Below are 12,340 nucleotides of genomic sequence, written 5' to 3' on the forward strand. Positions count from 1 at the left end.
AAAGGGGTAATAAAATTTAAATTTCCGAATATAATGTAAATATTCCTCTGAAACTGAGCCATGAAAAGAATTTCAAATTGAAATGGTTTGCTGAATTGAGTAGCAGCGAGCAATTACGGAAAAAGACATGCAAGCATGCCACCCGACCACGAGCGGCACGGTTGCTGCGTCGTTCCTCGCCGTCCCCTTGCCAACAAAAACGTACACGTACATGGTGGCGCTTACCCAGTTTTACGTCTCCATAATGCAAGTTTTGTGAACTGTTTTCCCTACGCATTCACAATACCCATAACTTGGCGAAAACGGCTACGTCAGTTAAAACTATCATCTAGTTGAGAAAACGGCCCTAAAATTTTTTGAACCACGTACGTATGTATATTTAAATTACATACAACTCTTCACGTTCGAAGACGCTCAACAAGCTCTGTAAAGAACACAAATATTTAAGTTTCATAAATGTAATAAGGCTACGAACGCTTTCCAAATTTAAATCAAGTAGTAATTTTTTATTTTGCATTATTTAATCTAATTCACAAAAGTTGCAGGTAATTGTAACCCGTTAATAAAGTTTGTTAACAAATAAATGTTGGCTATTAATGATTAGGAAAAAATTTTTGGAAAGACGTTTAGAGCGGATTATTTTTTTTACCCATGAAAAGGTTTATAGTGGCTAGTATACTAAACTTTTATATTATAAATAATATATTGTGAAATATAAAATAAATAATATGGATAATTTGCAACATAGAACGGTTTCCAGTAAGTAGTGTTCTAAGCTCTTTTATAAAAAATGTATTGTAAAAAACAAAAACAAAGCTCAAAATACTAATTTAAATATTGAACTGAAGTATAAGGCACATTTTTGAATGAATAATAAAGTAATAAGTCCTTAAATACAAACTTTTAAACTGTGGAAAATTACATAGGCAAATACTGCCTTTATAATATTGGAATTATGTGAATGCCCTTTTCCATTCGAAATTCCCATTTTGTACTCCATATCTATGTCAAGCAAAAGGTCGTGATTTCTGGTGTAGAATTGATGAATGTCACTAATCTGTAAGCAAAAATAACTTATATATAGCATAAATGAAATAAGAATAACGTATAAGTAATTTATATATAGAATATATAATATATTTAATACATATACATAAACTAAACTAATACTGAGATTAATTTGTAAAGCTGGAAGTTGTGTTTGTGTTTGTATCAAAACTAAATAACACTAAGCAAGGGCTAAGTTCAGGTGTAACCGCACATTTTACACATTCGTAATTTGCAGATATATGTAAATGCCGACGGAGTACTTTTAGGTGTTGCCAAACTTTATATTAAAAAAATTTTGCAAAGGAATTCATCGTTAAATATACTACGGAAGCATCAAAGGATTAGAATATTATTTGGTATCTAATTATCTTCTAATAGTTGTATTACTTTATGTGTACGATATTTATATTAGAACCAACTTAATTAGGTATGTAGGAAAGGTGGATGTATGACGACGCACTTAGCCTTTTAGGATGCCCATTGTTACACCACATGGACCTTATTATGTCCCCTCTGAACCACCCTGTGCTCCTGATGAAGTTGAAAATGAAAAAATTATATACTAATACTCTTGATCGATAGTTAGATAGATCAAATTCTATTCATGCTTAGAGAGCAGGTAAAAGAGCTCGACATCTCTCACGAGTCCGTTCCACAAATCTATTTGGACATGCTTGATCAGCGAATTCCGATCCAACATTTATGGAGAGCATTATAATTGCCGACTAAAAATGGATTTATGAGTTTGACATGCAAGAAAGTCAACAATCATCGGCAAGGAACCCTTTTTCAGTCGATCGAAGAGATTAAACGAAATTCACTGAAGAAGCCGAAGTCCATCCCAAAAAGTGTTAATATTTTTCGTTTTATTTACAATTTCGGGTACTTTGTACATTTCTTCTTTATCGAAGTCTAATTAAAGAGTGATGCGTGTTCTGGCTGGTTCAACTGCTTCACAGCAAATAGGAATATGATTATATACTGGAACCCCTTTCAGGTTTATCGTGAAATATGATGTTAGATACAAAGATATCAATACATACTTTCACTATCTTCGATGAAACCCTATGAGACAGTGATTTCAAATTCGCTCTTTGTGATAACAAGCAACAAACTTTATTTAATTGCTATTTTCCTTCTTGTTTATTGGCGTAGACACCCTTACGCGAGTATAGCCGAGTTACGTTGTTGCTTTTGTGGCGGTTCCCAAACCCAGTGCACAACCCTATGTAGGAGCTGTTTCGCCTTCTCACTTTAGCTCGCCTTCAAACGGATGTTCTTAGGCTACCCAGAGAACACTTAGTCAAAGACCGGAAGTCGTGAGCTGATTGAGTCATATGTAAGTGAGAACTTTCCTCACTGTCGTGAGCTTCTACACATGACTCCATCCTCTATTGGAGGACACAATAGTGGTCTGGTAGTCGAGAAGCGATTTTGATATTTAATTTTTCTGAAAAGACACTATCTCAGTTTTCTCTTGAAAGGAAAGGAATATTGCGAAAATTCGTAGTATTGGATATATGAGTTACGAGTCCCCGTTTAGGGCCAACCATCCTCAATAGTAAAGAAGTATTAAACCCATTTTATCCATCTCTGACACGAGTATACAATACCTAGTTTGGCCGATACTTATGGTAACAAGTCTGCCATAAGTCGGTATCTGGCGGTTTGAAAATTATTAATTTGATTCTGTGATCATACTGAATTTTTAATATAATATTATAGTAGAAAATCAGAAGGAATTATTTAATAAGAATGGAAGAAAATAAAGAAAGGTATACATAGATATTCATATAATATTATTCTCGCCAACTTTGAGCGTGTTCGAAATATGAACAAAAAACTTTATTGTTTATACATAGAAGAAAAAGATATTGTTACCTCATTCCATCCATATTTATTCTTGGCTTGTACAATTGCCTCGTACACTGCATTGTGCTCCAAATTTTTTATCACATGTGACATAATAAAGTGTGTGTTATCAAATCGAATTAATGTTGGATTTATGTGATTTTCATGCCATTTTCCTGGATGCTGATACGTTTCATTCATCTAAGTGATATAATTATATTAATACATTTTGATGGAAGAACTAATAAATCAAAATTTAAATTTAATATGCAAGTACCAATATTTATATTACATCTAATAATTATTGTATTATTATTGTTACTTACTACTATAACTGGCATAAGCCATAACATGATAATAAAAAAAACCTTACCAATAGTCGTCTGTACAGAAGTTTAATTTCATCAAGTGCGGGTATTGATTCAATAGTCCACGTTAAATTATAATGATCGAGATAACCACTCAAAGCTGGTGATATGAAGTTTGCAGGACCCGGACGTCCAGAGACTTCAATATATTTTTTCGTTCTACCAAGTGCGTTATCGGCAACGCAGCTATAATTTCCAAAGTCAGACGGTTGAAATTTCCTAATTATTAACGTATATTTGTCATCATTTGACTGCATTGATCTTCTATCGGTAGGATCTAATAGAAAAGAGTTTTGATACCACAGCATCTGCAAGAATTATATTTTAATATATATAATTGGTTGGTGTCACGCAAATAAAAAATATTTATTTCAACAATTTAATCAATAAATTTATACTTTGTAATGATACTTCTTAATTATGGTATATATTATTAACATTCACAACAAGTAAGGTAGAGCTCAGATCGGGAGATACTGATATATTCAACAAAGTTGCCGGTAGTTCGTATCTTATTAAAATATATTATACATACATTCATATGTATGTCATCGACTCATTTAGTTTCATTACTGCACTTGGCTTCGTGATGGGACGTAAACTAAACCAAAGACGCTAAATTGATTATGTTGTGAGGAAAACACAAACCAAACGATCGCCACACCTTTTAAGAGTATTTGTCCACCGAATTTCATTAAAATATCACACATATGGACCAACATAAACGGTTTAAATACGAAAAAACAATATATCGGCTATATGAAAGCTAGGAGAAGTTTTCGTCCGTTTTTATCCACTATAACACAAATACAGACTTTTGTGGTAAAGTCTATTGGAAGTTCGTAAATTTTTTTATTAGGTATATGGGGGCTAAAGAAATTATTGATCCGATTCAACCTTTTTCTATCACTAGAAAATGATTCTCTCCGAATTTCTATCATTTATCTCCCAGATTGACTGATATTTACGATAAAAAGTTCGCGATTGGAACCTTGATTCACATATTCGGCATCTGGGCTTTTAGACCACAAGTGTACTTTTCTGTCCCAAAATACAGTTTTATATTTTAGTGCTTACTTGTAACACTTTATAGGTTTTCCGTTAATGACGTTTTGTGGGCAAGGCAGGGGATCGATTATGCCCACCTTCGGACTCGTCCTGACCAAGTTTCATTAAGATATCTTAATTTTTACTCAAGTTATCGTTTGCATAGACGAGAGACAGACAGCCGCTTGGATTTCAACTCGTTTCAGCATCCTAATCATTTATATATGTATACTACTGTGATTAAATTCAATTTTGTCCATTTCATATCATTCAAAGTAATCCCCTCCCGCTTCAATACACTTATGCCAACGAATATTCCACTCATCATAGCAAATAGCACTTGCACAAATCAACCGTCGTGATGGCCATCAGAGCCTTCTTCTATTCAGCTTTATATCCTCAATTGAGTCAAAACGGTGTCCTCGGAGTGGCACGATATATATTGAAAATGCGGTGAAATGATCACGAACAACCAATACTTTCTTTGTTCAATAAATTCAGACATAGTAAAAATCGAAAAATTCACTTTCGGATCCTCACAAAACGACGCCTATCTCAAATACTAATGAATATTTTGACGTGAAATTTAGCAGAAAGATACCGAATCGAAAAACACGCGAAGTATAAATTAAAAATTAAAAATTTTCAGTTTGATCACAGTAGTATATAATATCTAACTCTTCAGGTGGACAAAACCATTATACTACTCCAGTATCTCAGGAGTATAAAAACGGTCTCTCATAAATCTCTCATACATATAACTCAGCTATTGACCGATAAATGAGGTGTAAAATCAAATGGACGTTTGACCTTACTTTGATAGATAGGTATACTATTCAAAGAAAAGATTTTCTCTTAAGCTCAATAATAAAACTTTCATATTGGTCATATTACAGTCACCCCCACAATAAAGATGGGCCCCTCTTAATTGGCATTTAAATTATGCAATAGAGAGTAACGTAGTCGTCCCTTATCAGGGTTCGTTATAAATATTCGAAATAAATATCTCTCATGGAAACAGTGCTTGAAGCAATGAAAATTATCATCTGATGTGAATACACAATGCCAAGCAAACTTTTGTTTTATAAAGCAACGATAAACTATTCCACAGCAATAGAACGCTGATGACATCAACGCTTCTGGATCATAATTCATGAATCATAAGAGGTTGGCAGATTGACTTTCACTACGTAAATTTTAACAAACATATAACAGAAGAATTTTAGGTAACTTGTCACACAATTGCGTTCTTTTATTAGACATTCTTAGTTATTTCGCGGTGGCTTCCGTGCACCCTAGTCAATTCAATGCAGGTTTACCAAGAGAAGGAACGATCATACTTTGCCTATCACAAGATTATGGTACTGAATTGGTGTTTATTTTTTAACAAAATATTTAGAACAAAAATGGGGATTATTAATTTTTGGTAAATATTTGGAAAAAGATGTAATTTATAAGCTCATTACCTCAGAATTCACATCTCCATGAACTATGCAAGCAAGTTCTACATCATGACCTTCGGCCGCATGAACCCATGACTTCTCGACAGTTATTTCAGGTGGAGCTTTAAAATACAAAATAAAAAACAGTTAAATTTTAATAATACGTATATATTTGGGTTTTCACAACCCGTCGTAAAGAGTCGTAAAATCGTAAAATTATGTGTAACAAGCTTTTGCAAAAATAATTTTTTCTTTAAAAATAACTATTCATTAATTTACTTTTATATAAAAATTTAATGGTTGTAAGTGTTTTTTTTATATACTTAAATTGACTTCATTTAACCATTTGGTCAACCTACAAAGAATAGTTAGTTGTATGTCCATTGATACGCGTTCTTTCACTCCATTATCCGCAGAACACTGATAGATTCCAGCATGATGTCTATCGACGTTCTCCAATATTAATGTTGAACTATCAGATAAATGAGTTGGTCCCGCGAACACATCTTTTTTAAACCAATAAATAGTTGGTACTGGATTACCCGAAGCCTTGCATTCCAAGGTAACGGTACTGCCTTTACGAGCAGTAACTTGACCATTGTGCGGTAACGCACGAAGTGTTGGCGGTACTGAAAAAGAGAAATCAATTACCAATATACATATATAAATATGCGAGTACATACATATAACACTTATGTATTATGTCTTAATAATAACTATTAAAATTGTTTTGTTAAACATTTCAAGTTGGACTAGAGAAACTTTACAGTTTCGATTAAGCCCTTTCATTGAACCCTTCCTGTATGCCAAATTAATTTGTTTGTGTAAAAATAAAGATTTCAATTTTATATCAAAATCTTCATTTATGCTTGATTTATAGTAAAGTGGGAGATTTTTAATGACATTTAAATTATGTCATTTAGGATCAGGTGTGATTTTGGTAGGAGAGGATGTTTCTTTTTTCAAATTGTGACATAAGGATGCTAAAGTTATGTGACGTTACGTAAAACTGTGCGCTAAAAACCTCATTGTAAAATTATTCAATCATTGTCAGCATAGAAGGTATTACGACTAACTAACGACTTAATTTTAAAAATAGCCATAAATACCCAAAATTTCCACAGTATGAACTTGATCCCGATTTTCTTGATCTCCTAGTTGACAAATATAATCACCAGCGTCCTGGGTTTTCACACTTGCTATTTGAAGATTGTAGTCCCCCACAATTTTGAATCTTTGATCCCTTGTTATTTTTAAGTGACCCGCTGTTAAAACGGAAGAACCTTTTCTCCATAACAAAACAAAAGATCCAAGATTTTGAACCTTGCAAGGAAGTTCTATAGTTTCACCAACTATGACTTTATACAAATGTCCGCGCGATAGAAATTTAGGTGACACTGCTGGGGAATCATGATCAGTTAATGTGAATAGTCCATCCGAGTGAGAGGCTGGAAGTTAAAATAAAAAATGACAAATATTTTACATTATAGTAACAATAATTATTCGAAATTCGATTTAACAAAATATTTTATTAGAAATTGCGTAAATTTTATTTATTCGCACCAACTTATCTAGAAGTCAAATAAAAGTTAAATAATACGTTAATTACCCGAGAGCGCTAACAGAGATTTCCGTTAGAGTGTCTATAACTTTTAAAGCTGTTTTGACGAAATTACTTTAAACATGTTTCCATGAAATTTTTTTCAATTTTTTGAAGTCAAGGGTAGTCGTTTCTACCTGGTTTCTTTTATTAACATTTAGAAGAATATATACCAGAATAATTATGTTAAAATATTCCTTAAACACCAATTAATTAGTTACACATATAGTAAGTACATCCATATATATTTATACCTATTACTTATATACTTGCCTGTTGTTTTTATGTGAAATAGTATTGCCAGGAAAAAAAACATTGCCCATGTAAATCGATGACACGCACTAAAAATGCACTCCATCTGTAAATAAATTAATAAATAAATATGTTATTCTGTGAATTACTGAAATACATAGATTTGAAATTGAATTATTCTCTCTAATAAATTAAACAAATTCATTTAAAAGTATCTATTTCCTACACCCCTATTTGCATGTATATGGGCGCCAGTTTTTATGTTATTAGCTATTGCTGGCATTCCTTATTATAGATTAGTATACAGAAATGTCAAACTCTCAAGATCAATCAATGTTTTGTAAGAATTATTAATTTGTGCATACAACAATACTTTTTCATTCAAATATGTGCCTGAAAAAGTAGTAGTAAGCGCAGTTCTTCTTCATTACTTTAATATGAAGAAAACCTAAGCCGAAAGCCTTCCTGCTTGGCTGAAGGTGGTGGCACGATTTAATAGTTGTTTTTGGCTTGAAAGACGAAGAACGTCCTGGGTAGGAAAAAAGTAAAGAAATTGAAATCTGGAAACATTATTTGACGAAGATTGTTGCCAAATACAAGAAAGCAGTATGGTACATTCAAAAGCAATCTAGTTGAGTACCATATTAATTGAAGCCAAGAAACGTTAAAAGTCCATTTGAAATTTCTGAAATGCTGCTTGAGCTCTACAAAAATAATTCGTTTGACAACGCAAAGAACCATATGTGAATCCTGTTTTGTTCAGCTTGAGCAATGTTTCCAAGTACTTCCGAAGAATGCCTACCGTGACGCCTTCAATGCTTAGAATTCGCGCTGACAGCGCTGCTCGCAGAAGGAACCTATTTTGAATGTTTTTAAATAATATTTTAAATCGACTCAGTCCTATTACTTTCCCGACAAACCCTGTATACTAGCTTCAGTATCCTTCCGCAAAACCAAGTAATATTATACTACTAGGTATTTATCAATTTGGTTTCCGAATTACGAAACTGTTATTAAAAAGTTGTATGTCCATGTTAAAGTAAGTGTAATAAAATATGTATTTATATACATACATAAATATTAACCAAAGATATTTAAATATTTCTGTAATTTTGCTTCAGTAATGCCTCTTTATTTATTTAACTCGTTAAAAACAAATTCGTCATATTGTACACCTTATCCAAAATAAAAGACGATTTAAAAAAAATATTTCTAATCACTGGAAAGGATCTTATTCACCTTAACCAAAAATTATTTTGGTTTATCCATTACTTTTATAAACACTTTCGATCAATGCACTCCAGCAATAAAAACGACGTTTTCCGAAACATTGGAGTATAACGGAGGGCTGTTTTCTTGCACTTCGATTCTTCTATAAGAAGTCTATTGCTCCTTACTGCCTTTAATGTTAAGGAATACCGTTGTAAGTGATAACATGAAAATGAAAAAAAGTTTATAATATACAAACCCAAAAACCCGTTAATAAACAAAAAAATATAGAAATTCCAGTTGCACATATTCTAAACTTTCTAAATTTTTATTTTTTAGTTATCAATGCCTCTATCTTTATTTCATGTTTTACTTTATTGAGCTCTGATTATAGTCAAACTTGTATTCATTGTAGATATGCAAACTGACCATACACACAAATAATATATGTACATTATGTATGTTCACTGTACAGAAAAGGACATCTACATACATATACATATATTAAAAGATACACTACGGTATCGTATAACAATTTCACACCTACATACATATATACATACGTGGACACTGACATCGGGTAATTTTTCAGTGGATAGTACGATATGTATTCTCATTGAATAATTAATAATATATATACTTAAATCATAACTTTTGAAGAGTTAAGTTTTCTGTATGTCTTATGCAACTAGTTTTTTCTTGAAAAAAAATCACACGGCATAAATCAATACCCCTCTGCAACTAGGATTTATCTTGCCAGTATCACAAAAATTTCAGTTCTCGCTTTCAATGTAATATTGTAAATGGAGCCCATACTTACTTCAAAAGATGTAATTCACCAATTGAAAATTTATATATTTTATTTCACTTAGTTATTATTTTTATATAACACTACAGAAAAAACACATCAGTTTTAATAATAGCTTACACAAATTTCTATAGGAATCGTCCTGGCGTATTGTAAATCAGTACGCAGACTCGAGAATTCCTGAGCTTTTCTAAGCTTTTTCATAGAAAACCATAAGAAATAGCTTAACGTAGTAATATTGTCACCTATATTAACCCTTAAATTTAAGTGATACTGTATTAATTTCTGACATTTTTGCAAACCCGTGCGCAACGACAACGCAAGGGTGTCCCAGTTTTATTCAAAGCTATTTTTACCCTACTTATTTCAATGAAAATACGAATTCAGTAACTCTCATCTATATACATAATTTCGGTTCGGTTTCTATGAGAGATAAGTAAGTAAAAATGAAATGTCATTTGTCAAATTTATTTTACATCAGTAAGGTAGTTCAATATTTGGACGCATCCGAGCCGTATAAGCTCTTCTGTGTTTATAAGAATTAAATTCGTATGATTTTAAGATGTCTGTAAAATATATTTCAAATATACATTAAAATTTTGTGAGAGCCTTTTTATTCTCAGAATGTTCTCCATTAATATCTATAGACATTAACCGCCTCTTTGAGTATTGAAAAACGTTGTTCGCTTATATTATTTATTACGAACGGGAATAAAAAGAAGTTATTACCAAGTAGGATAATACAGGGGATGACAGTTTAAATCGAGCGAATCGAGATGAAGAGCGATCCGTCTTCAGCGGTTGGGTTTCCTGCTTTCTTGAAAGAAAACTGGCAGTGTAGTTCTCTACCACTCAGAATTTACTGTTCTGGGTATGGTGAGACATGTCCAGTCTCTACAAAAAGACAAGCAACCATTTGCTTGGAGGCGCTTCGTGAGATAAAGTTTTGTACAACGAAAATGTTCGAGATTGAATTCCATTGTGTGGTCGAAAAGTATATTTTAAGTTCCTGTAAACAACACAAATAGTGCTCGTATGTCAAAACGTTCTGAGTTTGTAAGCCATCAAAAATGTCTTTACGATAAAACTGTGATTCCAGAGAGCAACACTAGTGTTGGAAAATTGACGGATTATAACTAAATGACGAAAAACTCTTGATACTGTTCGTCATTTCATTCACTGCGATGTCAGACAAACACTTCTTTTCCTTCAATGTTCATCGTATACTGATGAAATCAATACATTGATTGTATCTTGTACCCATTTTACTTTGTGTGCAGGTGCACTGTCGTGTACTAAAATTACTTTGCCGTGTATTTCGGTCGTTTATCGATCAGTTACTGGTTCAAATTGGTCATTTGTTTTATGTAGAGATTAGCATTAACAATTTGACTAAGTTTTAGAAGCTCGTGATATACCACAATTTAGTTGAATAATTCATTCAATAAATTCGTCAGTGACAATTCGATGCAAAACTGATTTTCTTTCGTGTCTTTGAAACAAAATTTCACATGTGTCTTTTCAGTTTTACAATTCTCTTTCAATAAATTCATGTAGCACCCATTTTCCACATTATTGTATCCTTCCCGCAGCTTTCAAACAGTCTACAATTATTTGTTGTGCAACATTGAACATGCCTGTCATTTTCTTTCGACTCAAAGTATCATCCTCATCCAATATTACTTGTAGTTCGGCGTCTTCAAACTTTTGGCCCACGTTCTTTACTTCTCACATCAAAATATTATCTCTAAACCTTTGAAACCATCTTTTGCATGTTTCTTCTGATAGATCATGATCACCATATGCCTCGACAAGCATTCGAAGCATTTTCCTTATATGAAAACAAAAAAATAATGCTTTATGCAAATATCACTTTTCGGTGCAACATTTGACACAATGAAGAAATGTTTATTCAATGACTTTAAGGTTATTAAATATTTTTGACATGCTAACCAACAAAGAAAAAAAGTAAGGCTCGTAAATTGGATGAAGAAGTAAACCCCTTACTTTCAACCGAAAATTACCTTTCGTGCAACTGTTCTTCCGATTCTTCTGACCCCGAATAAATTTGTTTAATATTGTAAACGGGAATTATGATTAAAAAATAAAAAATTTCAATAAAATTAAACAATAAAAATTGTTGTTAAAAAATGTAAATTTATGCCAGATTGGCTATTTTGCCCACGGTGTTAGAGTATATTGATGACATACACCACCTTACCAACCATTTTTCGGACGCGATCAACTTCAGAACTACAGCCAGATTATTAAAACCTTTATTGACTACCTCTTATCCTGAATGGTATCATTGAGGATCAAAATCTAATAATAATTGCGCAATAGATTATTAATTTTTAGTACCAAGGCATATTGTTATCAGGAAAAAATACTTTATAAATTTTTTTGAGATTGTTTCTTATCTCGGTCCAGATTAAGTTGTTAAAACCAACACAAAAAAATGTTAGTTAATATAAATAAGTAAAGTTAGGTTTCAGAGACCCCAGATTCATTATTGCTTCTGAAAAAAAAACTCCTGACCCACTAGACAATGTGCTTGTATTGCTTCCAATGAATTCCAACGCAGTTGATCCATTAATGTTGCCAGTACTACCTACAAATTGACTTTCTCCAACAGAGTCATCATTGCCACTATTTATTGAAGTTGTTAGAAACAATGTCGGTATTTTCACTAGTTGACGCTGAGAGCGCGTAG

At 32.4% G+C, this 12,340-nt stretch overlaps 1 protein-coding gene across 2 annotated transcripts; it reads right to left on the minus strand.

Annotated features, from left to right (window-relative positions):
• Nucleotides 1-762: 762 nt before the first annotated feature.
• Nucleotides 763-9,766, minus strand: LOC108969302 (limbic system-associated membrane protein). Of its 2 annotated transcripts, none has more exons than XM_018933933.1 (8): nt 9,748-9,766; nt 7,632-7,716; nt 6,868-7,206; nt 6,118-6,387; nt 5,783-5,880; nt 3,275-3,577; nt 2,932-3,102; nt 763-1,057 (listed from the first exon to the last, which is right to left on the minus strand). In XM_018933933.1, the coding sequence occupies exons 2-8, from the start codon at nt 7,714-7,716 to the stop codon at nt 890-892; spliced, it is 1,434 nt and encodes a 477-aa protein (XP_018789478.1). In that variant the 5' UTR covers nt 9,748-9,766; the 3' UTR covers nt 763-889. The 2 variants fall into 2 exon arrangements, with proteins under 2 accessions (XP_018789478.1, XP_018789477.1); XM_018933932.1 differs by lacking the exon at nt 9,748-9,766 and adding an exon at nt 9,640-9,723.
• Between the last annotated feature and the right edge of the window lie 2,574 nt (nt 9,767-12,340).

This window comes from Bactrocera latifrons, unplaced genomic scaffold (genome assembly GCF_001853355.1).
Source record: "Bactrocera latifrons isolate USDA-ARS-PBARC rearing strain unplaced genomic scaffold, ASM185335v1 scaffold_248, whole genome shotgun sequence".
Lineage (NCBI taxonomy): Eukaryota > Metazoa > Arthropoda > Insecta > Diptera > Tephritidae > Bactrocera > Bactrocera latifrons.